Below are 15,730 nucleotides of genomic sequence, written 5' to 3'. Positions count from 1 at the left end.
GCAACCAGGGGAGAGGAGCTGGGCTGGGGAGATGCTGCTGGCCCTGCTGTGCACAGGGAGGGGAAGGTTGCTAGGCTGGGCTGCCCCGCTCCCCCTCCCTGCCCACCGCCCTCTCTCACTCGTGGCTGTGGGCAAGGCTCTTGGATGTGGCCTGCACGCGAGGTAGGTGCAGAACTTGGGTGCAGGTGAGTGGCTGGCAGCTCTTGTGGGTGCCCAGGGCCATGGTGCAGCAGAGTACAAAGCCCCCCGCAGCACCTCAGTGCAAACAGACCCGCTGCCCTACATCTCATGATCTTCTCTGCCCGCTTGAAGGGAGGCTCTCTGGGGGAGGCAGGGACTTTTGCCACGTGCGTGTGTTTCAGTGAGACATTTAGGGGCACCGTTTTAACAATGGAGAAGTTGCAAGCGGGTCTATTTGCAGGTACCAGTCAGGTGATTGTGTATCTGGCAGTCCATGTAAATGCACACTAGCCCAATTTATGTGCAAAAACCTGAGAGTATGTATGCCAGTCAGGTAACTAAGCACCTGCGGCCTAGATCTTCAAAGGTATTTAGGTGCCTAATTCCCATTGATTTTAATCCTAGTAACTGTGGTCCTGAGCTTGCAAACAGCTCCCCGCAGGTGGTCTCTGCCTGCACAGAGCTCATTGCAGGATCAAGGCTATGATTTCCAAATACAATTGTGTGGGTTTTGTGCATGCCAAGGATATGTGTCCTTCTGGGCACAATTATATTGAAACTTTGGCTCTTATAATCCAACGCTGAATTATTTTAAATCTCCTCCATTCAGATTCTCACCTGGTGTGAGACACAGCCCAATGGTAATAATAAAGGCAGTCAGTCTCAAGACAGTGTGATTTAACTTTTTTTTTATAGTGAATAAAATAATGAAGCTTTTAGCTTCATAAAATAAAACATGAAGATTTATTTAAAGTAATTGAAAAAATATGCAAAACACTCTTGTTATAATAGGACGCCTGTGACACTAAGGAATCAAGAGACCTGGGAGTTAAATCAGCAGCAACCTCTTTACCATATGAGTGGAATTTTCAAAAGTGCTTCATTGACTTTGGAGCACAAGTCCCATTGCTCCTCACTCACTTAGGTGCTTTTGAAAATCCCATGCTTGTGCAACTGCATTTAATTGTATTCTTATTTATTACTAGTTAAGTGTGCTCGGTGCTCTACAAGACACAAAAGGATCTAATGGCTCAAATATTAATAGATGTAAATTGAAATCCTCACTTATTTAAGTCAAAGTGAGTTTTGCCATTGACTTCAATGTGGCCAGGATTTCACCCATAATGTTTGTTACACAGAGTAGTCTAAATTGACAGTCCTTCCCAGGAGTTGTAGGATCAGGGTCTTAAAGGCATAGTGGGAGGGAATAATATGGAGAGTTTGTAATGGAGATGGGTGGTGGTGTTTGCTGCTGTTGTCAGTTACTGATATGAACATATATGAAAGAATACTTTCCTAATGTCATTCCATCATCTGCTTTTCACACCTTTTACACCTAATGAGGGACAGTAGCAAAGAGGATGATGATGATGATTTCATAGTTAAAATTTTAAAGTATAAAGTTAAGTAACACAAATGGAGAGAAAGTAGCCTGCTATTTATAATTGTTTTAGTGTGTTGTTGTGTACATTTTGTTGGGACCAGTATAAAATTACCTTTGCCCTGCACAATATTGATGTTTTCTCACCCTGATTTGTGTAAAGTATTGAATCCAGAAAAGCTAACCTGTAAAGCCAAAGCATGCTCATTTTTTAATAAACATTATGCAGGGACAGAAATCAACACGGTAGCTCACGAAAGCTTATGCTCAAATAAATTTGTTAGTCTCTAAGGTGCCACAAGTACTCCTTTTCTTTTTGCGAATACAGACTAACACAGCTGCTACTCTGAAATGGCATTTTAGGCACTTTGGGGCAGGGTGTGTGCTTTTTTCCCTAAGAGCATATAGCCTAAAGGAGGCTAGACAAACAGAGAGCAGGACAAAGGACAACAAAACGAAGTATTAGGGATCTGTGAGTCTGTGTTCCTCAGATCAGCAGATCCAAGCAACCTGTGTGGAGGGTCTTTTCTATAATGCTCCTCTCTGGAGCTCTTCCCCAACCATTGTAGTGGTAGCCAGTAGCTGTAGGCCAGTAGGCTCTATAAGACTATAAGAATTATAAAGCATGTGTAATGCTGTACTCCTGAAAGGGTTGTCCGCAGTGGGAATTGATGTGGGACCTCTGGATCTTAAAGCCTGGGCTTCTACTATCTGAGTTAAAAGACCCAACTCTGTTAGCTAAGTCTGTACCAGGCTCATCAACCTCTGTATGTGGCCCAGCTATTACTAGAAGGGGACACAGCCACACATTGAGTAGGGGTTGGTTTCACATGCAGAAGTTAATGTTGCATCAAGCATGTGATTGTTTTTAATCCGGAGTTTTATGCATCCTACTTAATGTGGCCCCACCCAGTTTCTCTGGCCACACCCATTCTCCTTGGTTGGAATAACATTTGTGGAGAAGAGAAAAGCGGGGGCTACTTGAGGGAGGGAAGTATCTGGCATAGCAGCTTTTCCCCTCCATGCTTGTGCCAAAGCTTTGTTCCCCTCTCCTCCAGGCATCAGGTGTGGGAGATGGGGGAGCAAACATAACAAACTATGTTAGATTTGTGAGCAAACTGCCATGTGGATTATGTTTGGTTTCCTTATTGCACAATGTTTTGGGCATTTCTGTAGATAAGTTTCTGTTCTGATAACTGTGCTTACTTAAACAGGATGTATAATCCCCTTGTCTTGCTGAATTATATATTTATCTTGGTTAAATAAATAACCCATCCAAACACTATTTACACAAAGGATTTAAATACCCCTTCTATAATCTGACATATTAACATTTAACAATTAAAGAGGAATCTGCAAGTTAACACCCCACACCCAAATACTTATGAGATACTAGAAGAACCAGCCTGGGCAATTAATTTATCAAAAGGACCTTTTCTGCCCTTGGTTGTGTTGGAGGACTCTGAGGGGAACAAAGGGTCTCTTCTACACACACATACACACACACACAACCATCCAGGCTCCATTGGGAGATTCCAGAATATCTCCATTAGGAGATAGTAGAGTGTGCATGGTAATGACTGTCCAAGGGAGGCAGGGAGGCAGGCCCATCTTATCTAGGGCTAACATCATGCAGTGGCTGGAAGTCAAAGCTAGACAAATTCATACTGGAAATAAGGTGTACATTTTTAACAGTGAGAGTAATTGACCATTGGAACAACTTCCCATGTGGTGGATTCTACATCTCTTGACAATTTTTAAATCAAGATTGGATGTTTGTCTAAGGATTTGCTCTGAGAACAAATTCGGAGAAGTTCTGTGGTCTGTGTTATACAGGAGATCAGACGAGATGATCACAATGGTCCTTTCTGGCCTTGGAATTTATGAATCTGTCTCTTAAGGAGCATACCACGTTGTCCTTGGGAGCATGTCTGGTAGAAAAGGACCTCTAGATACCTTGCCACACTCTGCTATCAGCAGCAGGAACTATCCAGCAGATTTTGGGGAGCACATATTGCTCCTGCTGAGGGAGCAGTAACATGTTGCCCATGGCATGGGATACCAGCTTGTTGGCATCCTGTCAGGATGTCTCAAGTGCTAGTCTTGCAGCCAGCTATCTACCACTATCCTTACCCCAAGCAGTTGTTTTCTGCAAGAACAGGCTCTGGCCTTACTGGGTTTTCGTAGGTCAGGTCTGAAGTCTGGTGGCAGAGCCTTATGGGCATGTTTGCGTAATTCCTGCCTGCACTATCCCTCACTTTGGCCTACTCTCTCTGTCACAACTGGAGGTGACACTGCTGTTCAAGGCTCAGCCCAGTAATTCAAAGGTATTATGGGTGAGAGGAGGGAAATGGCTAAATAATCTTGTCTGTTCCTCAGAGCGTCTGTCTATTGAGGGAGTCAGTCCTAGGGGAGGTAGGCTGAATGGTGTGGGGGTCATTTTTACCTGTGAGCAGCACCTAGAAGCTCAGGTGTTAGTAGTGGTCAGGAGTGGATTATTCTCTCTCTGTGGTTTTGACCCTTTCTGGATATGGTGGTTGCCAGGCTCATCCAGGCCCTGTGGAGTGGTATGCTAGGTTACTGTAATAATGAGGCTTATTCGGGATTCCCTTTGAATACACTTGCAGATTGAACCTGTGACCAAATCTGGTGGCATGGCTGCTGCAAGGCATTTGTACATGGGAGTCAGTGATATGCAAACTGCACTGGCTGCCAGTCCACCTGTGGGTGCATTTCAAGGTATTATTTTAAGTATCTAAAGCCATAAACAATATAGGATTAGTTTACCCAAGGGACCAGCAGCTGCCTGTATCCCATTGTGGATCTTAGTGGGGAACAACTCATACGAGTAAACACTACTTAACATGAGTAAGAATTGCAGAAATTCTCCCATAATTTGGAAAAATTGGAAATATTGGCCTTGAGCATCAAGGGAATATTCTCTCCCCCGGCTAATCCTCCGTAGCAAATTTCTGTAACCTTCAGGGTGGGAAACATTTTACCTTATATAAGTGATCATATTTATGTATGTTAGGTGTTTAACAGGGTGTATTATCTCCACTCACCGGGGCGGTTAAGACCCTGTCACTTAGGGATGAGGGAAAGATTTCATTTGGTTCCCTTTCCACTCTGGATTTATCAATAAGTGAATCAATTATCGTCATTTTGTAAGTTAGTTCTCTAAATCCTATGAAACCGTTCAGAGGCCTTGCTTTTGTACTAAAGTGTCTTCAGCTTCTATATGCATTGCTACCTATTGTATTGTTATTACTATTTATTATTTGTATTATCGTGGGGCCTAGGAGCCTAAGGCATGGACCAGGACCTTACTACACTAGGTTCAGTACAAACACAGGGGGGTAAAAGACAGTCCATGTCCCCAAAAGCTCGCAATCTAAGTATAAGACAGGAGAAAACAGACAGATACAGACAGACAGGGGAGTACAAGGAGACAATGAGACTGTACCAATCAGCATGATATTTTGTGATAAGATTAAAATTTTGTGCTTGATCACAGGTAATGACCTATCTTGGTACTCGTGGGACTACATGTCCATGCCAACATGGAGGTGGTTCAGTCAGCCCCTTTAGAATTTAGTCATGCAGAAAAATCATTTAAGAAAGTACCCACCATCCTTTTGGACAGCCTTGTGGAGGAGCCTCAAAAGGGAAATGGTGTCCCCAATCACCTGCTGGAGTCGAGTAAGTAGTCTGCTATCTGACCATCCTCCAGGCCGGAACATTGGGACAAAGGATCAGGACATTGTTACTTTTCAGAGACCCAGTCCTTCTCTTTTTAAAATCCCATTCTGTGGCATAGCGGCTCTATCTCCCTCCTGGCCTGGATGTAGAGGGTATGGCCAGGGAAAAGGGGGCATGCCTGTAATACCACTGTGCTTGGCTGATCCCGAGCTTTTGGAATGGCTCATGGAGCCATTGGCAGCCAGATGCAATTTAATATTGTGCCAGGGGTGAGCCTGGCCTCTGGATCGTGGATCTGTAGAGATGGCATAAAGATACTTTAACTCCCCTCCCTCGTTCTGCACCAAGCACAGTTCAGCCGGATAAGAGGATCCAGCCCTGTATCTTTGTTCTCTCTCTCGTTCATGGTTATGATGCTACATACAAATATTAAATAAACATAATTAACAACAATGGCATTTAAGTAGCCCAGCCTCCTTCTCTCATGTTTGCTTATCTTTCATTGCAGAGATTTATGCAAAACTTCTGAGAAACAAGGTCATACAGGCTAAGCCTGCTGTATTGCATTATGGAGGGTATACAATCGAAAAACATCACCAGCAGATCCTGGTAAGTCTTGAAGCCGAGAATAGCTAATACATTGTAAAGGGATTGTCATAAATATAAAGGGAAGGGTAAACCCCTTTGAAATCCCTCCTGGCCAGGGGAAAGCTCCTCTCAGCTGCAAAGGGTTAAGAAGCTAAAGGTAACCTCGCTGGCACCTGACCAAAATGACCAATGAGGAGACAAGATACTTTAAAAAGCTGAGAGGAGGGAGAGAAACAAAGGGTCTGTGAGTCTGTCTATATGCTGTTTTTGCCGGGGATAGACCAGGAATGGAGTCTTAGAACTTTTAGTAAGTAATCTAGCTAGGTACGTGTTAGATTATGATGTCTTTAAATGGCTGAGAAAAGAATTGTGCTGAATAGAATAACTATTTCTGTCTGTGTATCTTTTTTGTAACTTAAGGTTTTGCCTAGAGGGGTTCTCTATGTTTTGAATCTAATTACCCTGTAAGGTATCTACCATCCTAATTTTACAGAGGTGATTTCTTTACTTCTATTTCTATTAAAAGTCTTCTTGTAGGAAAACTGAATGCTTTTTCATTGTTCTCAGATCCAAGGGTTTGGGTCTTTGGTCACCTATGCAAATTGGTGAGGCTTTTTACCAAACCTTGTCCAGGAAGTGGGGTGCAAGATTTTGGGAAGTATTTTGGGGGGAAAGACGTGTCCAAACAGCTCTTCCCCAGTAACCAGTATTAGTTTGGTGGTGGTAGCGGCCAATCCAAGGACAAAGGGTGGAATATTTTGTACCTTGGGGAATTTTTGACCTAAGCTGGTAAAGATAAGCTTAGGAGGTTTTTCATGCAGGTCCCCACATCTGTACCCTAGAATTCAGAGTGGGGGAGGAACCTTGACAGGGATAATCCATGTACACTGTGCATTTTGCTCAACAATCTTCTGTCCTCCTGGCCAATATGCCCTCCTGCCCTTTGGAGTCCTCTAACAGGGTACTTTGCCATAAAGCCAACGGTGGATCCGCCCCAAAACTTTCCTGGGTCATTGTGATTGCATTTGGCTGCACATGTGCTCGTTAATCAAAGGAAACTTTGAAAATGCCCTCAGTCCTCTTCTAGAGGTAGTTTGATCTGGTGTATGGGGAGCTGGACTGAGAGTCAGGAGACCTGAGTTCAATAGCTGCTTTCTACCACTTGCCTTTTGAGTCACCCTGGGCAAGTCATGTCTGTTTCTGCTCCCACCCTTTGTCTGTTTTTTCTATTTAGACTGTAAGTTCTTTGGGAGCAGAGACTGTCTCAGACTATGTGTTTGTTAAGTGCACAGCACAACAGAGCCCCAATCTCAGTTGGGTCCTAATAAGTAAATATTACTCTGGCTGCCAAGGTTGTTCAGTGAACTCCTGATGCCCTGAAAAGTGCATAAGTGCTCTACCCAGTTTTGAGGACCTGAGCAGCTACCTCTGCAAGCATCCTTCCTATGGGAAAGTGTCATAAATATAAAGGGAAGGGTAAACCCCTTTGAAATCCCTCCTGGCCAGGGGAAAGCTCCTCTCACCTGTAAAGGGTTAAGAAGCTAAAGGTAACCTCGCTGGCACCTGACCAAAATGACCAATGAGGAGACAAGATACTTTCAAAAGCTGGGAGGAGGGAGAGAAACAAAGGGTTTGTGTGTCTGTCTGTAGTCGTCTTGGCCGGGGACAGAACAGGAATGGAGTCTTAGAACTTTTAGTAAGTAATCTAGCTAGGTATGTGTTAGATTATGATTTCTTTAAATGGCTGAGAAAAGAATTGTGCTGAATAGAATAACTATTTCTGTCTGTGTATCTTTTTTGTAACAAGGTTTTGCCTAGAGGGGTTCTCTATGTTTTTGAATCTAATTACCCTGTAAGATATCTACCATCCTGATTTTACAGGGGGGATTTCTTTATTTCTATTTACTTCTATTTTTTATTAAAAGTCTTCTTGTAAAACACTGAATGCTTTTTCATTGTTCTCAGATCCAAGGGTTTGGGTCTGTGGTCACCTATGCAAATTGGTGAGGCTTTTTATCCAACATTTCCCAGGAAAGGGGGAGTGCAAGTGTTGGGAGGATTGTTCATTGTTCTTAAGATCCAAGGGTCTGGGTCTGTAGTCACCTAGGCAAATTGGTGAGGCTTTTTACCAAACCTTGTCCAGGAAGTGGGGTGCAAGGTTTTGGGAAGTATTTTGGGGGGAAGGACGCGTCCAAACAGCTCTTCCCCAGTAACCAGTATTAGTTTGGTGGTGGTAGCGGCCATTCCAAGGATAACGGGGGTAATATTTTGTACCTTGGGGAAGTTTTGACCTAAGCTGGTAAAGATAAGCTTAGGAGGTTTTTCATGCAGGTCCCCACATCTGTACCCTAGAGTTCAGAGTGGGGGAGGAACCTTGACATGGTGGCACAGCGGTGGGATTAACCTGAAATCATTTTGAGATCCAGTTGAGATTTTTTGAACTAGAAATACAGATTTTAAAAAGGAATTTTTAGGAAGTCCAGAAAGCAGCTTTGAAACTGAAAGCAGCTTGGTTTCTCTCTGCTTTGTGGCCAAGCAGAGACAAAAGGGGATTATCTTGTGAATTGCAGGTTTTCTTTGCCTAGAGGCAGGGTACTTAACTCCTGCAGGGAAATTCACAGTCTTCCAACCCAGAGGTTTTTTTTTTTTCTTTTCTTCCTAAAAGTAAATAGGGGGTGTGTGCTCTACCCATTTGCCTGGAGACAAAAGTGGCAGGGTTTTTTTTTAGGATTTTGGTTTTTTTTTTGTTTTACAAGGAGCACAGGTTTGAAAAGAAATTTTTTTTTTCTTTGGGCTGGGTAAGCAGGTTTCCAAGTAGTGGAGGTTTTTTGCTTTAATTTGGGCCCAGAGCAGAGACAAGGGAATTGTCTTTTTCTGTAGGCTGACAATCACTATCAGAGAATAGGTATTCTATTCCAGCACAGCAAAATTTTACAGCCAAGTTTTGTTTGTTTATTTCTAAACCTCGGGTGTAAAGTTAGTTAAAAACAGAGAGGTTAGAATGGCCAAATCCTCAGCTCGACTACAGCTGGAATTAGCCAAATTTCAGGCTGAGGAAAAACAAAGGGAACATGAGAGACAGATAGAACTCATGCGGCTGAAGGAGGAGGAGAAGGAAAAAGAGAGGAAGCATGTGGAGGAGATGGAGAGGATAAAGGCCCAGCAGAATATACCAACAAACCCTAGCAATCCTTCTCCAGGTACCACTTCCCATCCCAGAAAGTTCCCCACCTACAAGGCAGGTGATGATACTGAGGCCTTCTTAGAAAACTTCGAAAGGGCCTGCCTTGGGTACAACATCTCTACTGACCAATACATGGTAGAGCTGAGGCCGCAGCTCAGTGGACCCTTAGCTGAGGTGGCAGCTGAAATGCCTAAAGAACACATGAACAAGTATGAACTGTTTAAATCCAAGGCGAGAGTCAGAATGGGGATAACACCCGAGCAGTCTCGTCGGAGGTTCAGAGCCCTAAGGTGGAAACCAGACATGTCATTTACCCGACATGCCTACCACATTGTAAAACATTGGGATGCCTGGATATCAGGAGCAAGTGTTGAATCTCCAGTAAATTTGCCCTTCCTAATGCAAATGGAACAATTCTTAGAGGGTGTTCCTGAGGAAATAGAAAGATACATCCTAGATGGGAAACCCAAAACTGTAATTGAGGCAGGAGAGATTGGAGCCAGATGGGTGGAGGTGGCAGAGAAGAAGAAAACTGGTCGCAGTTGGAGCGGAGACCAGAAGGGACCACCCCAGACCACACCCTATTACCGGGGGCTGCCCAAAGCCCCACCTACCTCCCAAAGAACCCTCCAGACCCCTTATCGTCCCACCACCCCGTTCTCCAGCAACCCTCCTCGCCCCAGTGACCCGTCAGCTGGACGATGTTTTAAGTGTAACGAGCTGGGGCATGTGAAGGCCAAATGCCCCAAGAACCCCAACAGATTACAGTTCATTGCACCGGAATCACACCAGAGGTCCACAGGCCCAGATACCTCCCAGATACCCTTGGAGCGGAGGGAAACTGTGAGTGTGGGTGGGAAGAAGGTCACCGCGTGGAGGGACACCGGAGCACAAGTGTCAGCTATCCATGCTTCCTTAGTGGACCCCAATTTAATCAACCCAGAGATCCAAGTGACGATTCAACCCTTCAAGTCCAACTCTTTCAATTTGCCTACAGCCAAGTTGCCTGTCCAGTACAAGGGCTGGTCAGGAATGTGGACTTTTGCAGTCTATGATGATTATCCCATCCCCATGCTGTTGGGGGAAGACTTGGCCAATCATGTGAAGCAGGCCAAGAGGGTGGGAACGGTCACCCGCAACCAGGCTAAACAAGCCGTGAGGCCTAGCTCTGTTCCGGAAACTTCTATCAGGACCCAGTCAGAGGTGATGGACCTGGACCCCAGGCCAATGTCTGCAACAGCAGTAGTGGATCCAGTCCCAGAGACCCAGACGGAACCAGTCCCAGAACCGGAACCAGCCAAACAACCAACACCAGACCCCGTGTCAGCACTGAATCCAGTACTTGCAACCTCAACACCAGAGGGCCCCACCGAACCTGAACTGGCAGCAGCCGATAACCCTACACAAGAGGCTCAGCCGGAGCCTGAATCCCAACATAGTGCACCAGCGGAGAGCGGTTCACAGTCAACAGAAACAGCTCCATCCCCTATATCGCTTCCAGAGGGACCAAGCCTAGGTCCACAATCCCATGAGGAACTGATGTCTCCAGCATCAAGGGAACAGTTCCAGACCGAACAGGAAGCAGATGAAAGCCTCCAGAGAGCTTGGACGGCGGCACGGAGCAACCCACCGCCTCTCAGCTCTTCTAATCGATCCAGGTTTGTTGTAGAAAGAGGACTTTTATACAAGGAAACTCTTTCTGGGGGACACCAGGAAGACTGGCATCCTCAGAGACAGTTGGTAGTTCCAACTAAATACCGGGCCAAGCTCTTGAGCTTAGCCCATGATCACCCTAGTGGCCATGCTGGGGTGAACAGGACCAAAGACCGTTTGGGGGGGTCATTCCACTGGGAGGGAATGGGCAAGGATGTTTCTACCTATGTCCAGTCTTGTGAGGTGTGCCAAAGAGTGGGAAAACCCCAAGACCAGGTCAAAGCTCCTCTCCAGCCACTCCCCATCATTGAAGTTCCATTTCAGCGAGTAGCTGTGGATATTCTGGGTCCTTTTCCGAAAAAGACACCCAGAGGAAAGCAGTACATACTGACTTTCATGGATTTTGCCACCCGATGGCCGGAAGCAGTAGCTCTAAGCAACACCAGGGCTAAAAGTGTGTGCCAGGCACTAGCAGACATTTTTGCCAGGGTAGGTTGGCCCTCCGACATCCTCACAGATGCAGGGACTAATTTCCTGGCAGGAACTATGAAAAACCTTTGGGAAGCTCATGGGGTAAATCACTTGGTTGCCACTCCTTACCATCATCAAACAAATGGCATGGTGGAGAAGTTTAATGGAACTTTGGGGGCCATGATACGTAAATTCGTAAATGAGCACTCCAATGATTGGGACCTAGTATTGCAGCAGTTGCTCTTTGCCTACAGAGCTGTACCACATCCCAGTTTAGGGTTTTCCCCATTTGAACTTGTATATGGCCGTGAGGTTAAGGGGCCATTGCAGTTGGTGAAGCAGCAATGGGAGGGATTTACACCTTCTCCAGGAACTAACATTCTGGACTTTGTAACCAACCTACAAAACACCCTCCGAACCTCTTTAGCCCTTGCTAGAGAAAACTTACAGGATGCTCAAAAAGAGCAAAAAGCCTGGTATGATAAACATGCCAGAGAGCGTTCCTTCAAAGTAGGAGACCAGGTCATGGTCTTAAAGGCGCTCCAGGCCCATAAAATGGAAGCATCGTGGGAAGGGCCATTCGTGGTCCAGGAGCGCCTGGGAGCTGTTAATTATCTCATAGCATTCCCCACCTCCAACCGAAAGCCTAAGGTGTATCATATTAATTCTCTAAAGCCCTTTTATTCCAGAGAATTAAAGGTTTGTCAGTTTACAGCCCAGGGAGAAGAGGACGCTGAGTGGCCTGAAGGTGTCTATTATGAAGGGAAATGTGCTGGTGGTGTGGAAGAGGTGAACCTCTCCATGACCCTTGGGCGTATGCAGCGACAGCAGATCCAGGAGCTGTGCACTAGCTACGCGCCAACGTTCTCAGCCACCCCAGGACTGACTGAACGGGCATACCACTCCATTGACACAGGTAATGCTCACCCAATTAGGGTCCAACCTTACCGGGTGTCTCCTCAAGCTAAAACTGCTATAGAACGGGAGATCCAGGATATGTTACAGATGGGTGTAATCCGCCCCTCTGAAAGTGCATGGGCATCTCCAGTGGTTCTAGTTCCCAAACCAGATGGGGAAATACGTTTTTGCGTGGACTACCGTAAGCTAAATGCTGTAACTCGCCCAGACAACTATCCCATGCCACGCACAGATGAACTATTAGAGAAACTGGGAAGGTCCCAGTTCATCTCTACCTTGGACTTAACCAAGGGGTACTGGCAGGTACCGCTAGATGAATCTGCCAAGGAAAGGTCAGCCTTCATCACACATCTCGGGCTGTATGAATTTAATGTACTCCCTTTCGGGCTGCGAAATGCACCCGCCACTTTCCAAAGACTTGTAGATGGTCTCCTAGCGGGATTAGGAGAATATGCAGTCGCCTACCTTGACGATGTGGCCATATTTTCGGATTCCTGGGCAGACCACCTGGAACATCTACAAAAAGTCCTTGAGCGCATAAGGGAGGCAGGACTAACTGTTAAGGCTAAGAAGTGTCAAATAGGCCTAAACAGAGTGACTTACCTTGGACACCAGGTGGGTCAAGGAACTATCAGCCCCCTACAGGCCAAAGTGGATGCTATCCAAAAGTGGCCTGTCCCAAAGTCAAAGAAACAGGTTCAATCCTTCTTAGGCTTGGCCGGTTATTACAGACGATTTGTACCGCACTACAGCCAAATCGCTGCCCCACTGACAGACCTAACCAAAAAGAAACAGCCAAATGCTGTTCAGTGGACCGGAAAGTGTCAGAAGGCCTTTAACAAGCTTAAAGCGACACTCATGTCTGACCCTGTACTAAGGGCCCCAGACTTTGACAAACCGTTCCTAGTAACCACAGATGCATCCGAGCGTGGTGTGGGAGCAGTTTTAATGCAGAAAGGACCTGATCAAGAATTCCACCCTGTAGTGTTTCTCAGCAAAAAACTGTCTGAGAGGGAAAGCAACTGGTCAGTCACTGAAAAAGAATGTTATGCCATTGTCTACGCTCTGGAAAAGCTACGCCCATATGTTTGGGGACGGCGTTTCCACCTGCAAACCGACCATGCTGCACTAAAGTGGCTTCACACCGTCAAAGAAACTAACAGAAAACTTCTTCAGTGGAGTTTAGCTCTCCAAGATTTTGATTTCGACATCCAACACATCTCAGGAGCTTCTAACAAAGTGGCTGATGCACTCTCCCGTGAAAGTTTCCCAGAATCAACTGGTTAAAATCATCCTTGAGATGTGGAAAATATTGTTAGTCTTTATGTACTTGGTAGTATATTTAGAGATGCATGTGTCTTATTAACTCTGTTTTCCTAGAGCTCCAGGAAGAAATCCCAGCCAGTGTTTCACCCTAGCTGAGATTTGGGGGGCGTGTCATAAATATAAAGGGAAGGGTAAACCCCTTTGAAATCCCTCCTGGCCAGGGGAAAGCTCCTCTCACCTGTAAAGGGTTAAGAAGCTAAAGGTAACCTCGCTGGCACCTGACCAAAATGACCAATGAGGAGACAAGATACTTTCAAAAGCTGGGAGGAGGGAGAGAAACAAAGGGTTTGTGTGTCTGTCTGTAGTCGTCTTGGCCGGGGACAGAACAGGAATGGAGTCTTAGAACTTTTAGTAAGTAATCTAGCTAGGTATGTGTTAGATTATGATTTCTTTAAATGGCTGAGAAAAGAATTGTGCTGAATAGAATAACTATTTCTGTCTGTGTATCTTTTTTGTAACAAGGTTTTGCCTAGAGGGGTTCTCTATGTTTTTGAATCTAATTACCCTGTAAGATATCTACCATCCTGATTTTACAGGGGGGATTTCTTTATTTCTATTTACTTCTATTTTTTATTAAAAGTCTTCTTGTAAAACACTGAATGCTTTTTCATTGTTCTCAGATCCAAGGGTTTGGGTCTGTGGTCACCTATGCAAATTGGTGAGGCTTTTTATCCAACATTTCCCAGGAAAGGGGGAGTGCAAGTGTTGGGAGGATTGTTCATTGTTCTTAAGATCCAAGGGTCTGGGTCTGTAGTCACCTAGGCAAATTGGTGAGGCTTTTTACCAAACCTTGTCCAGGAAGTGGGGTGCAAGGTTTTGGGAAGTATTTTGGGGGGAAGGACGCGTCCAAACAGCTCTTCCCCAGTAACCAGTATTAGTTTGGTGGTGGTAGCGGCCATTCCAAGGATAACGGGGGTAATATTTTGTACCTTGGGGAAGTTTTGACCTAAGCTGGTAAAGATAAGCTTAGGAGGTTTTTCATGCAGGTCCCCACATCTGTACCCTAGAGTTCAGAGTGGGGGAGGAACCTTGACAGAAAGCTATTCTGATCTAACAACAGCTGCTAATGTTGCTTAGAATTGGGAAGAAGGCTAATACAACCATTGATTTTTGCTGGCAGAACCACTACTGTTCTAAGTTTTGTGATCTAAATAAAACTCCAGAAACCTTCAGAAAATAAAACTATTTAATTTCCTTCTGTTTGAAAGGCCTCTATAAAAATAATTATAAATTAGTAATTTCATTTCTGATCCTTTTATATTTAAGGGAAAAACACTTTGAGCCAGATTCTGATTTGACAGATAGCATCTTACTTTGCAAGTAGTCCCCCTAATTTCAATGAGATTACTTGTGGAATAAGTACAACTCATCATGCTGAACGTATTAGGGTTTGGTCCTTTATGATTGGGAGATTCTGCATACAAGACATACACAATTTTCTTTTTTTAAATTAGCCACTGGTTGTGTTGCATTTTGAAATTCTGAACAAGACTATAAGCTGTCTGGAGAAGGACCACATTTCTGTTCTGTGTTTGTACAGCACCTAGCACACTGGGCTCCTGGTCCATGTCTAAAGTGCTGAGTCACTATAGTAACTCAAATCATAATTAATAATGTTCAACATTTTCTCTGTCAACATTCAATTTATTATTTCATTGTTTAACAGACTTTCTTTGTTAAGTACGGTCTCATGAAAATGCAGCTTTACAATATTCCCAAATGTTCTCCTAAAAATAACTTTTTTCTTCTTCTACAGAATCTGGTAAATATTTCTGGTGATGTAATAAATTTTCACATTATACCACCCCAGACAAAATACTTTCAGATCAAATACAACAAAACAGTGAGTGTCAAAAATAACCATCAGTTTGTTCAGATTTGATTTTGCACTTGATAACATTGCACACAAACAGCAATAAAGTGCCGCCTAGTTTATATTCTGTGTCGTTTTATAGCATCGGCTTGTCCCTGGCTTGTCATTTGCAGTTACAGTTGATTTTTGTCCTGATGAGTGGCGATATTACTATGACTGTATCCGAATTCACTGTCAGGTAAGAAGTATCTCAGATAAAAGTGTCTCGTTTTGGCTGTAATGTAATAAAAATATTTTACAGGGCATGATAATAAAACATAGACATGTGTTTACAAACCTTCATATAACTCCACTGTCCTCATTGGTGCATCATTGATCTCTCTTTCATTATGCCCAATGTAGACCACCTTACTTTTTGGCCTGCAAAAATAATCAGAATAATATTCATTGCAAAAAAACATTATTGTCAAGTGCCTGGCACAAATCCACAAAAGAACATTGACTCTTGGGACAC

The 15,730-nt window shown here is 44.4% G+C and overlaps 1 protein-coding gene across 3 annotated transcripts in view; it reads left to right on the top strand.

Moving 5' to 3' along the window:
- CFAP221 (cilia and flagella associated protein 221) overlaps window positions 1–15,730 on the top strand; it is a 46,970-nt gene continuing 31,240 nt past the window's right edge. For 2 of the 3 annotated variants that reach the window (XM_084642658.1, XM_084642657.1), the window contains exons 1-5: window positions 1–162; window positions 5,079–5,263; window positions 5,772–5,872; window positions 15,160–15,246; window positions 15,359–15,454. In XM_084642658.1, the coding sequence (XP_084498784.1) occupies window positions 5,125–5,263; window positions 5,772–5,872; window positions 15,160–15,246; window positions 15,359–15,454 (423 nt within the window). In that variant the 5' untranslated portion in view covers window positions 1–162; window positions 5,079–5,124. Of the gene's footprint in view, window positions 163–5,078; window positions 5,264–5,771; window positions 5,873–13,406; window positions 13,755–15,159; window positions 15,247–15,358; window positions 15,455–15,730 lie in introns of those variants that run through there. The other variant, XM_084642659.1, reaches the window with a different exon arrangement.

The sequence above is a fragment of the Lepidochelys olivacea genome (genome assembly GCF_965140295.1).
Source record: "Lepidochelys olivacea isolate rLepOli2 genome assembly, chromosome: 11".
Taxonomy (NCBI): domain Eukaryota; kingdom Metazoa; phylum Chordata; order Testudines; family Cheloniidae; genus Lepidochelys; species Lepidochelys olivacea.
Note: the sequence above shows the minus strand (reverse complement) of the source record. Positions and strands in the feature narration are given on the sequence as shown.